Below are 12,344 nucleotides of genomic sequence, written 5' to 3' on the forward strand. Positions count from 1 at the left end.
CGGCTGCCCCCGCCCCGCGCGGTCCCTGCCCTACCCAGCATGGAGAAGATGAAGTCCTTCGCCGTGTGGATCTCCAGGGCTCGCTGGTCGTCGTACTCCCTCTGGTCGTGTTTGGTGAATTCCTGGATGAGTTTATTCAATTCCTCCACCCTGGCTCCCGATCGGAAATCCAGCTCCGGGAAGGGAGGCTTGCTGGTGGTGCCAGCGGACCCTGCCTTGCTGGCGAGAGGCGCCGCCATCTTCATGCAAAAAAAAAAAAAAAAAAAAAAAAAAAAAAGCAAGAAAGGGGAGGGGGGGGGAAGGAGGGTTTGCAATGTTGCAATGGTAGAACGCAAGCGGCGCCGCAGCGCAGCGCAAAGCCGGGGCGCGGGGGTGCCTGCGCGGCGCGGGGCGGAGCGGGCCCGGCAGGCGCGGAGCGGCGCCGGCCGCCGCGATCAACAAGCGGCCGCGCTGGCTGAGCCCCCGCCCGGGCACCGCGGAGCCGCCCGCCCGCCGCCGCGCCGGGGGGCCGGGCCGGAGCGGAGCCCGGCGGCGCCGGGGCCGCCTGCTGCCGGGGCCGGGGGGCGCGGGGGGGGTCGCTCCTCCGCCGGCGTCACGGCGGGCGGGTGCTGCGGCGGGAGCCGGACCCCTGGCTCAGGATAAAATCTCCCCTTTTTTCCTTTTTAAATTAAAATTTAAACTTGAGCAAAAGCCTTGTCCTGCAAGTGGGTTAATGACCGGCTGGGAGCTCTGCTCCTCCCACATGTTATGTATTTATTCCTTTATTGCTCCGTAAGACGTCCTAAAGATTAGGGGGTTTATATATATGAAGTATATCTGTTGTAGGTCTTGGAAGCAATGACCAAGATAAAGTATCCTCACTGCTGCACTTGAGACCGACCCTGCCTAGAAGCGCTCCTGGGAGCTACATAGACAAAGGGTAGGAGGGGAAATGGGATCTCAGAAGACTTTGCCTGAGGTCAAGCTGCCTGTGGCAGGCAGCCCAATCCATTTGCCCACCTTCAAGACTATGTGCTTTTCTTCTGTATGTATTTTTAATGCCTTCTAACTTTTCAGCCCGGAATGGTTTTCCCCCTTTAGCCTGATCTTCTGTGCCTCGTCCCATCATTGAACAGATGTCTTGTCTTCCTGCCCAGGGAGCATACAAATATATCGCGTTAGCCTCCTACAGGGCGTTTCAGGTGCTGTGGCACCGATGCAAACTCCTTGGATGTGTACTATCCTCTCAAGATTCTTGGCAGGAAACAAAGCTTTCAGCTCAGTCCCAGACTATGGTAAAATGTGTCTACCAAAATCAGGCAATTCAGAGAAAAAACAGGAAGGTGAAACTAAGCTTAGTGTGAGGAGATTACAGGCTGGTTTCCCTGATGCATAGTAAACACAGATGCTAGTGTTTAGACCTGAGCTCAGGGCTTTGGCTTGGTTCCTCTGGACCACTAATATTGATCAGAAATGGGAATTCAGCACTTCTTCCAGTGGGACCGTATCTGAAACAAGAATGAAAATCAAGGGTAGATTTGGAGCCTGTAACAGAAACCACAGCCTATTCAGAGGAGAACAGCCGACGCCTCTGGCTTTGTCCTGTAACTACTTACACAGCTTTTGAGGGCACTGAAATGCTCATTATTTAAGAAATTATGTCCCAAAGGTAAAGGTAGGAGTGTGTGTGTGTGCATGCACATGCCCTCTGCTGTGTATACATGCCCTATTGTGTTCAGACACTGCTCACAGCCTATTCTGAAAGACATCGACTTCATTCACCGTCTGAGCGAGCCTCGGTGAGCAGCTGCGTTGTCGCATGAACCATTGACCAAGCACCTTTCCTTCATCTGCCTTCCCAGCAAAGCCTACAAATAAAAACAATTAACTGATAGCATTAACATAATGCAGGATCTGACTTGCAGAAGAGCAATTGGCAGTGCTCAGTGTGGGTGGCCTGCCCCGCAGGATTAGCTCTGCTAACCTGGCTCAGCCCATGCCCTCCCATGCTAGCCTGCTGTGGTTACTGCACGACCGAGCTCTCGGGACCTCCTGCCCCTCCGGGGGGTGGAGAGCCCTGTTGCCGCTTCTCTGCAGTGTGTTTGTCGGGGGTGACAATCTCATACAGGCGGACAGCTCCCTCTTGTGATAACACTGCTCCCACAGAAGTCACAGCACCTCCTGAACCCCGAACCGCTTCAAGACCTTCTGGTTTGTGGTTTGCCCTGTCCGTCCTCTGAACATCCTGCTTGCCTGCCATAACCATTTCTAGTTGTATTGGGTATCCTTGTTTCACTTTTGTGTGGTGCAATCCTGCTTGCCTGCCATAACCATTTCTAGTTGTATGGGTATCCTTGTTTCGCTTTTGTGTGGTGCAAACTGCTAGCAGCTATGCATCACTGGCACCACTTGGTGAAGTAGCTGAGCCTTTTGATACCAGCTATGCTTTTCATCCCCAACCCTCTTGCCTCATCTTTTTCAAGCTGATGTTCTCCACAGGATTCATAAGCTGTGTAGCCTTCTTTCCTAACCATATCTTATTTGCTGCATCATACTTCAGTACTAGGACTTGCAGTAGTTTCTTCATGAGCATTTTGTCTCAGATTCTGTCTTTCAGTGGGTCTCCAAATGATCGCACTGACTCTCCACCCACATCAATCACAGACTTATATTATCATTTTCCCCCTTCTTCATTTAAAATGTTTAAATCTCATTCAGTAACAACATCCTAGCTCGCTTTGATTGCCTGAATTCACTAAACACCTATTGGAAACATAAAGTGCTTTAGAAACAGCTGATGCCAGGAGCAATAGAGATTTCAGTTTGATTGCCTTTTTGCACCTCAGCTTGAAGTTATAGTCACCTTCATGTTTGCAGAAAGTTTCCATTAGATCAGGGTGTTAACTGCTCCATGCTACTTGCCCATCTGGAGTTTGTTTTATTCCTGGTACTATGCATTATTCAGAAATTGCTCAGAACCAAAGAATGTGCTTCATTTAGTGTCTGAACTCAGACCAACGCTGTTCACCAAAAGCAGCGTCAAACAAGCAGTTTTAATTTTCTTCAAGAGTCTCTGACAGATACTACACCTCTCTGCCTCACTTCAGTGCTAAGAAAAATTCTCCTTCATGAAAAACAGTTGTACTTGCAAAAGAAGGAGCCTTTTTGCCACCTTCTCTGGAAGCCTTTGAATGGGCTTGGGTCCCCCAGTGGCAAGTAGGATCTGCCACGCTATCATATGCTTGTTAATACCCTTGAAACTGCATCAGCTTGCAATTTTACCTCATCGCATCAGTGCAATTTAAGATCTCTGAATAAATACACAGTTAATTCAAGTCTTACATAAATCAAGCACTAGGGATTACTTGAGCAAATAAATGAGAATGAGATTGCAAGTATAGTTGGCCAGGAGTTTTTCTACCAATCTTTTTTCTTTCTGAAATGGAACTTTCTGGGGAAATATTGCAGCATCCCCAAAGCTCCTCTTGTGAGCATTACTTAGGGCCCAGAAAGAATCTATAGCCTCTGCCATGCTGGTCCCAAGACTTACCAGTGAGGACATTCACCTTATTTGAGACAGGGATTGAACACCCTGACAGCTAAACTGTTTCTCACTTGCACTTGGATCTGTGCCTTCCCTCTCACGTGCACTCATCTTTTCTCCCATGTGTTTTCTCTTCCCTTCAAAGCATCTTCCTCTTTTTCTCCTGCAAAATAGACTTCCTCTTCTCTTTCTCCTGCAGAACAGATATCCTCTTTTCTGCTCAGCGCCACTTCCAGCATTTAGAAATAGAACAGGCCACAGAGAAATGAAGTGAAAGGAAAGAAATAACTGTTCTCACTTCTGTAGAATGACCTGAGACCTCAAAATGCTTTTCACGCTTGAATAGGCTGTCTCAAAAAAATGCTGGATAGCAAGTGGTATTAATACCACCATCCTAAGACTGGCAAAACAGTTCTGCAGTAACTACGAAGAGCAATTGACCAGGAATACCAAGGGAGAAAGATTAGGCATCCCAGGGCCTGATGCGAGCTGCATCTCATTTAGGTGCTGCAGGCTGGTAGGGGGAATTAATTGGAACAAGATCCAGAAATAAGACGGAGCCTCAGATACATCATCTTAGGATATTTCACTGCAGCTGGTAATTAGAGTGTGACGCAGAATGAGCTAGACTGATCCCTCATTTCATAGAAATTGTACCCAGATTTTCTGAGGCTAAAAGTAGACTCAAGAAACATCATCCTTATCTGTACTTAGCACCGAAGCAGCTGTAGCTCAAAGCTTCATGTGGCAAGGGGCTTCACCAGGAACAAAATTAGTGACTGGAAGAGCTCTATTTTTCCAATCTGGTGGTTGCAACTTCTGCTTCATATTATTGTGGTACCTTCTAAGCTGTTGAAGGGTCCTTTGTGCCTTGTGTTGCAGAAACTTGGTCCTGGCCTATAGAACAGCCTGTCTGCACAGATAAGAGGGGTGACACAGAGCAGGGAAGTGAGCTGTGCACAGGGAGGGAAGTAGATCAGCAGCAGACCAAGGATCCTGCTGTGCCAATCCTCGTCCCTCTCACTGGCTCTGCACCCAACCCTGCTCTTCCCACTGATAGCTGAACCCCAGCCAAGATTCCCTTCTATTCCCTGTTCTCCTCCCTGCAGCCTTTCTCTGTATGGCCTTAATTCCCAGATGTGTGACATTCCCAGGAGGAAGGAGCCTAGAGTAGCACCAAAGCTGGTTTCACATTTATCAGGACCTCACTTTGATTAGGCTGCCCTGGTGATCTCCTGATGTACTTCAGCTGCTTCATTGCTCCTCAGATCTTTCCCTCCACTAGCAGTCCCTAGTCTGGTTCTGGAGTGGGGCATTTTTGGACTCCCAGACAAGACTGGAATGTCACATCATGCTACGATGCCACTAAAGCACTCCTTGTGCTTCTCTGTGCCAGGGGTTCCCCTCATCCTGGTGCCAGAAACTTTGCCTGTATTTCACACACCCCAAGAATATCTTCAAAATAGCAGTTACAAGTAGCAGTCTTCAGGCTCCACACAGCTGGGATTGGCCAAGGCCAAGTCTAGTGCAGACTCAGGGAAAAGAGAGTCTTTCAGATGAAGTTTGGACCCATGCTCTCTCCCTGGCACTGCTAGTCAAGTTGCATGCTTCAAAGGGGCAAGATTTGAAGGAACTACAGTGAACGTAAAGTCACACACCCCCACCAGAGCACTCCCAGACTCTGGAGATATTGAACTGGCAAGGACTTAGGTGCTTGCTCTGTACCCAGGGCTCCCCTTGCCTTCCCCAATTAGTAGAGGAAAGCCAGTTCCATTCTGGCCCATGGATCCCATTGATTTCACCACCTGTAGCTGTCTCCACATGGGACATATGTGATACCAGCTGTGAAATTTTCCATCCGAAGCAGCATGTATTATATTCAACTCTGTCCCTCTCCAAACACCTAGTATGTCCCAGATATTTCCCAGAGACCATGAGAAGCTCTTCCTGCCCTTTTCCCTCCTCCAGTCACCACAGACTTTGTCTAAGTTAGTGTCTGTAAGTAAAAATCTGGGTGATTTACAGGCACAATTTCCATATGCAAAGGTTTATGACAGATGAATAGCACCCAGCACACACCACAATCCTGAGACAGTTTTAAAAAGGGGTGTGTTGCCTCCTTGACAGACTTAAACTTTTTCTCCAGATTAAAAAAAAAAAAAAATAAAATGCCTCCCCCTGTGAAAAGTTGTGATCTCCTACATCCTGTCAGCAGAACACAGCATCAAGCTATCCACATGGCAGTGGAGCTGTGCTCATTAAAATCTTTTGAAACAGTGGCATTGCATCTGTCATAGCCAGACTCAAAGTACCCATACTCAGGATGCTTAAAATGTTTTCTGAAAGAATAGCAGATGCTTAGTGCATATCCCGAGCTAGAAATATATCTAGCTTGTATATCCACCAAGGCTTTTGAAGTAAGGTTCTAAGCAGCAGACTGCAGATTCTCAACCAGCTTCAGACACTAACTGCTGAAAGACCCCAGCCAGATCATTTTACTGTTCTTTCCACAGTGACCTTTTATTTTGGCAAAAATACAGTAGTGATATGTTTATCTTATTTATGTTATGCATAATTAGATTGTACTCAGACACCTTTGAAGTTGATTTGATAAACTTCTTAATCTGTAAGTGGGTTGGCTCAGGACCTATGTAAGCGATGTTTGGAAATATTTCTGCTGTTCATTTCCTGGGCTTATGTCAATTTTCTGTCATTAGTTTTATTTTTAAATTGGGATTATCTCAAGTAATAAAATTTGGATTCAGATCTGAGCAGTGTTGAGTGTTGTAGTGCTGCGCTGGAGCTAATGCTGTGGTACAGGGATCCTTTCCTACTTGGAAAGGATACAGCTTTGGCATTTGGGTTTGGTTCCATATATAATAAATAAGTTCTGGTGGGGCAGATTAGAGAATACAAACAGCAAGACACGCTCCCTTACACATCTACATGCATTTTGTATAGCTTGACTATACTCATTGCTGTTGTTCATTTGTAGCTAATTATTTGTATTACAGTAATATCAAAAGCCACAAATTAGAATCAGCATGCTATTGTACTGGAAACCAGATATAAACATAATGAAGAACTGGTCATTAGCACTTCTGTTTTGTTTCACTGTATGGTCAGAGACCTCTCTCACCAACTCTCCTCCTACCCAGGAGCTTAGAAAAGTTACCAGTGGGTCTGTGCCTGCAGTGATCTAGGGTGAGAGGAACAAATTACACCATTTCTCCCATGCCAGCCCTCTGCTCACAATATGGCTACCAGCATCAATTTAACCCCCACATTGTAGGGGTTAAATCTGCAGCTCTTGAGCAGACTTCAACATGGCATTTTTCATGCAAACTGTAAAATAACAATTGTCTTTGTGATTTAGACATACCTGCTACTTCTTTGGAGCCCCATAATGTACCAATCCCAGCATCAATTGTTATTTAATATCACACATTGAGTTCACATGTGACTCAGTTCTCCAGACCATTGAGTAGTGGTTGTAGCTGTAAAAGATGGATATTTTTCCAAGTTTGAAAACAAGAAAGGCTCCAGCTGCCAGACTCTTTCGTATGTTCCTGGAGAACACACTTCTTACAAGTTGTCATAAAGCTGTGGGAAAAAGGAGGTCTGCAGGAAATATTAGAATTCCCTGTGGCAGCATCCACACAAAGAGAAAACAGTCCTTTTGCCACGTATGGAAAGCCAATAGTCCCTTTCCTCTGCCTTTCCCCATGTTGTGCTTCCTGTTAGAATATCCCAGCCTGTAACTGATTGCCAAGCCACTGACTTCTATATCAATTTCCCTTTCATTAGCATGAAGATCTAAGAGCTTTCTGAGTGTCTTTCTATAAAAATATATCAATGTAAAATTAAATCCAGGAGGCCTGAGCTCTGTACTGTATTTAACTGCCCTACTTCACTAAAAACCTTTCTGCATCTGGCCACTGCAGACAGATTTTTAAGAGCTTGTTTTTTGTGTTGCTGAGAAGCAGCATTCAGCACAGCTCTGGCTGGTAGATATGTTCATATCTGAGGAAGGGAAGACCTGAGATGGATAAACAAAAGGCAGCAACAATCTATAATGAAAAAAGTCTCCTGTAATGCTTGTGACAGACTGCAAATGTGTCAGATAAAACATTGTAGTGGTCTACAATAAGGAATAGGAGTTTGCATGCTGAACACAGGACTTGTCTGTCTGCCAAGACAGACAATTGCAGCTGAAAAATAATGAAAAAGATGGGCGGAGGGAGTTATGGAAAATCAAGGGAATTGTGCTTTTCACTAAAGAAAGATATTAGTGAGACAGACTTCGCCAGAAATACAACATGCATGAATGTGTTTTTCTAGCTTTAGTTCAACTTACAAATCTAATAACTAAAATAGTTTAATTTTTACTTCCAGTATTGAGCATGCTGTTTTCTGCTTACTGGAATGATCTGTATTTACTGTTCAGTGTTTTGTGCTAGCAGCTGGCATACAAATACCCAAAATATAAATGGGTCCCTGGGAAATTAAAAACATCCTTTAGTCTGAGATTATCAAACACCTTTTGTCATGTGGGCTTTCAATGCAAGGGTATGCAGTGCTGGGATACCTGTCACAGAAGGACTTTTGTAACATTTTCCTAATTTAATTTTTCTCAAAAAAAAGCCACAATATCCTTTGACGCTAAAATCCCTCTGTGACTCCTGTTCTGAAAGCCTGGCATGTTGTCACCTGGGAAGAAAGTCACATAAAGTCACTGTGTTTCCTCTTCCTTCCTCAGCTCTTTTGCAGACACAGGCAAATCCTGACATTGCTGCTGTCATCTTTCTTCCATTTTCCCTGCTGTGAACTTGCAAGAGGCAAATGAGGATAGATGCCTAGACATTTGCTATGACTTCTGTTGTTCTCAGCTCTGCAAACACCTCAATCTGGAAGCCTTAGCTGTACTACTTAAACTCTGGGGAACTCCGGCAGAGAGTGCTAGTGTCAGGTACTGTTCAGCATGTTCCCCATCAAGTGGTGGAATAACAAATCTGTTGAGAAGCACAGAACTATGCTCAGCAGGGTCTTTTCCTTCAAGGTTCTATAACAAAAGTGCAAAAGCAGTTAGCATAAGAGAAAAAGGAACAGAAATGCCCATCAGAAAAGGGAAAGTCCCAAAGCAGATATTGTGTCCCCATTACTTAAAGGCTGTTGACCAGTTCTCCTTGTAGTTATGTGACAGTCTTGGTGTTTGTGAGGTGGGAGTGAGGGTGAAAAGCAGGGTTTGGGGAGTCCTATTCTGTTAGTGTGACAAGCACTAGGGGAGAAGGAAACAGGCTGTGGACAGCACAGTCTGCTCAGGAGAGATCTGTGATTGCAGTTGAAAGACCAGGCTGCTCAGCTAAAGGAAGTAAACAAGGAATTGATCAGTTATTGCAGTCATGGTTTCTTGCATGCAAGCTTTCAGGGTATGATCAAACTCCATTATCAATTTACAGTGTTAGTCTATGAAGCTGTAATCCAAAGTAAAGCTCTTTGAACCTCCCTAGAGCTGCAGAATTTAGATGGGAACAAGGGCCTGCCAGCAGTAACTCCATGCAGGATCAAAACCTCAGCTTTTTTCTGCTTTTCTTGGCTATGTGATGCATTTTCATGGGGTTACGAGGATGGTCTCCTGTGTTTTCATGCTGTCCTTTTTCCCAGAAACAAGATCACTGGTCTCTGCTGTCTATTTTCGCTTTTCTTACTCTAATGAGTGTGCATTATAAACAGAGGTGTACAACATAATAGAACCCCCTGGAAGTATTTGTAAATAAAAGGCTTTTAGGAACCCTTTATAGAGAAGCCCTATAGACATTAATAGATAGTGAACACTTTTCTATAGGCATTGTTTTTCCACTAGTCTATACAATTCAATAGCAAATTATATTCCTGCTATCAAATCCCAAAGGATGATTCAGAAAACCATTAGAAAGGATCTAATTCTCTGTAATTTTCTGCAGTAATTAAGATAAAAGCCTTTCAGGGTCTCCTCTATTACAGTTCATGGGATTTTTCCACAGGAAAATAATTGATCAGTTTAAATTCTCCTTGGTTGCTTAAGCAAAGTAAAGCCAGTAAATTCTGGAGGTTTATTCAGATAAAATTTCCTCTTATTTCTGTGGGAAATTTACTTAATTTCAGGAGGCAGTGAGGGCCAAGAATTAGGCTCCCTGTTTGTGATTTTTATAACAGGACATCAAACTCCACCTTCTGCTAGAGCTAAACAATTTGAGTTATTTTGCCTCTTCTTCCCTCTGCGCTGGCAGGGAATGTGTGCTTTGTAGAGGCATTGCACACAGCAGCAGGTCCCACTCCATTAACACATGAAGGCTCAGCGCTGCAGTGAACTCAGAACCGCAGCTTGTCTGGAGAGCTGCAGAATGCTAATTGGAGCACTGCTAGTGTCTTTCCCATCATGTGCTTGGAAAGCCGTCTGAAGACGAACACAGCTCTGTGCCTACCTATATCTTGTCCAGAGAGCAGAGATGATGTTTCTAGAACGTTGTGCTGAGACTCTGTGAAAGCCAAATCTTTCTTTGCCCCTTGTCTCCCTGTTTGCTGCCCCAGGAGAGGCACTAGTGACCTCTAGAGCAGGGAACTCACTGCAGAGCCCTGGGAAGAGGTCACACATATGAGAGAAGAATGGGTCATAAAAGCCATGGTGACATATCAAAGAGCTTAAAGGCAAAAATCACTCCTGTGCCGTGCTTTGTTGGAGCTCCCCTTGTGAGGCTGTGACCTATACTTTGGACTACATAAAGCTGAGGGTCAGGCCTCTGTGAAATCCTGACCTTGCCGACAGCAATAGCAGCTTTTTCACCGACTTCCCTGGGTTTCTGATATGAAAGATTTGTCCATAGCCCTATCATAAGCTCACTCCAGGCAGTGCCCTCTCTGACCATCCTAATGTTTTTTCCCCCAGCCTTCCCCACTCCACCCTTCTCCTCCACTACTCTTTGAGGCTCACAGCAAACTGCTCACAGTAAAATGACAACAGTAATGGCTTCTACTGCGTGGCATTTTGCATTCCCAGATCTCTTCAGGGCCAAGTTTTTTAATATCACTGGCCTTTCACATGCAGCTTATACCTAGTTCTTCCTTGGAGAAGTCAAAGCTGGGCACAGAATATAGAACTTTGGATTTAGCTGTCCTCACTGATTCTTGTATCTGTATCTTTCCCTATCTCATTACCTGCCTTCCTGACACAGTGTGAAAGGAAGCTATTCCTATTTCCAGGAGCTATAATGACAGACCCCAGCTGATGGTACAAGAAGGTCATGAGGGGCTAGGAGGGCTGTAAGAAACCATCCCTTGTCTTAGTGAAGGATAGAAGCCTGCAGAAAATGGCTTATCAAAGATGTTAATCACCTCTGCTTCCAAGGGGAGTTTTGGAGGTGTTGGATACACACACCAGTAACAAGACTTCCTGCTGGAATTACTGCATCAATTAGCCACATAAAAAATGACATCCTGCTTTCCCAGCTTCAAACAGATCCTTCCTCTAAGTGTGTGGTGCCCTCTTCATCCTTATTCTAGAGTGATTTTTTTCATCTGGTGGTGCATTGCAAAATTTCCTGGCCTAGCATCAGTATCAATGGCTTATTTTGCCTCCATGTACCAAAGTGCGACTTTGATTACATCATTGTCCCAGCTACTCTAAATCCCAGCCACTTAGCAGCAAACTTAAAGTAGGTCACAATGAATTCAGAAACAAATGGCTTACAAAGATAAATCTTCACTCCAACACGTCAATGCCAGTACTGTACAAGCAAGTAAACTGCAAATCCTCACAGCACCACTACAGAATGTCACTGTAATACTCCAGAGACCAAAGGAAACAGAGCACGCTGAATTAGCTGTTTCTGCTTTTATTAATTTTAATGGCTTTTGGTTGATGCTTTATGAAATTATCATAAGTCATGAATGGTGCTCCTTCTTCATTTGACACTGGGACGGTGGGGAAAAGGACATGACTCAAGGGTTTTTCATTTCACTCCAGACTAAATTGTTCTGTGACCTTAGGCAAGCCACCACACTGTGTGTGCCTGTTTCCCCACTTGCCAAGCAGAAACAGCGTTTGCAATGCAGGTGAGTTGAGTGCCGCTGACCCTAATTCATCAAGTCCTGTAATAGCTTGTCTGCCTTTGAAGTCTTGTGGAAGTCCTTTGGGGAACCTTGCTGTGGCTGGTGACCACAGTGGACTTTATGATGCTAGAACCCTCCTGCTAAACTGGAGGACTCAGAGCACCAGAAAGTCTGCTGTGGTAACTGCAATAATAATAATAACAGAAACCCCACCACTAGTAATTGCTTGTCTATGTTCTTTTTGATTAGGAGTTTGCACATGGCTACGAGGTCTTCATTTCACAATGAATATTTTTCTGTGTTTGGAGTGACAGAAGTCAGGCTGCACTTCCAGAGTTTACAGGGGGCTTATTTTAGCTGCCTGTACAAATACCCATTCAGCTTTAGCCAAACCATCATGAAACACTTCCTGCTATTTTTCTGGACAGGTATTTTGTTCCTATGTGACAGTGAGTTCCCACGTTTTTGAAAGCCTTCTGCCCAAAGGTGATATTTGCCTTAGTGCATAGTGTAAGCATACAAGAGCTCCCACAGTACTTTTTGGTAAGATTTTTGCTGCACGCAAGTCTTTCAGCAGCCCCTTTACATGAATGAATTTCATCCACACACCAAAAAAAAAAAAAAAAAAAAAAAAAAAAAAAAAATTAGTTTTAAGATTTTGAGCTGAAAAGCACAGTGTAAGTGCCTAGGGTTATTTTCAATTAACAATATCTAATTCCAAGCACACCATGAA

The 12,344-nt window shown here is 44.6% G+C and overlaps 1 protein-coding gene across 1 annotated transcript in view; it reads right to left on the reverse strand.

The window, feature by feature from the left end:
- The window catches only part of MB21D2 (Mab-21 domain containing 2), a 74,870-nt gene extending 63,064 nt beyond the window's left edge, over window positions 1–11,806 (reverse strand). The window contains exon 1 of the mRNA XM_080410598.1: window positions 35–11,806. Coding sequence (XP_080266724.1) covers window positions 35–245 — 211 coding nt within the window. The 5' untranslated portion in view covers window positions 246–11,806. The remainder of the gene's footprint in view (window positions 1–34) is intronic.
- Window positions 11,807–12,344: the final 538 nt, after the last annotated feature.

This window comes from Falco punctatus, assembly GCF_963210335.1.
Source record: "Falco punctatus genome assembly, chromosome: 13".
NCBI lineage: Eukaryota > Metazoa > Chordata > Aves > Falconiformes > Falconidae > Falco > Falco punctatus.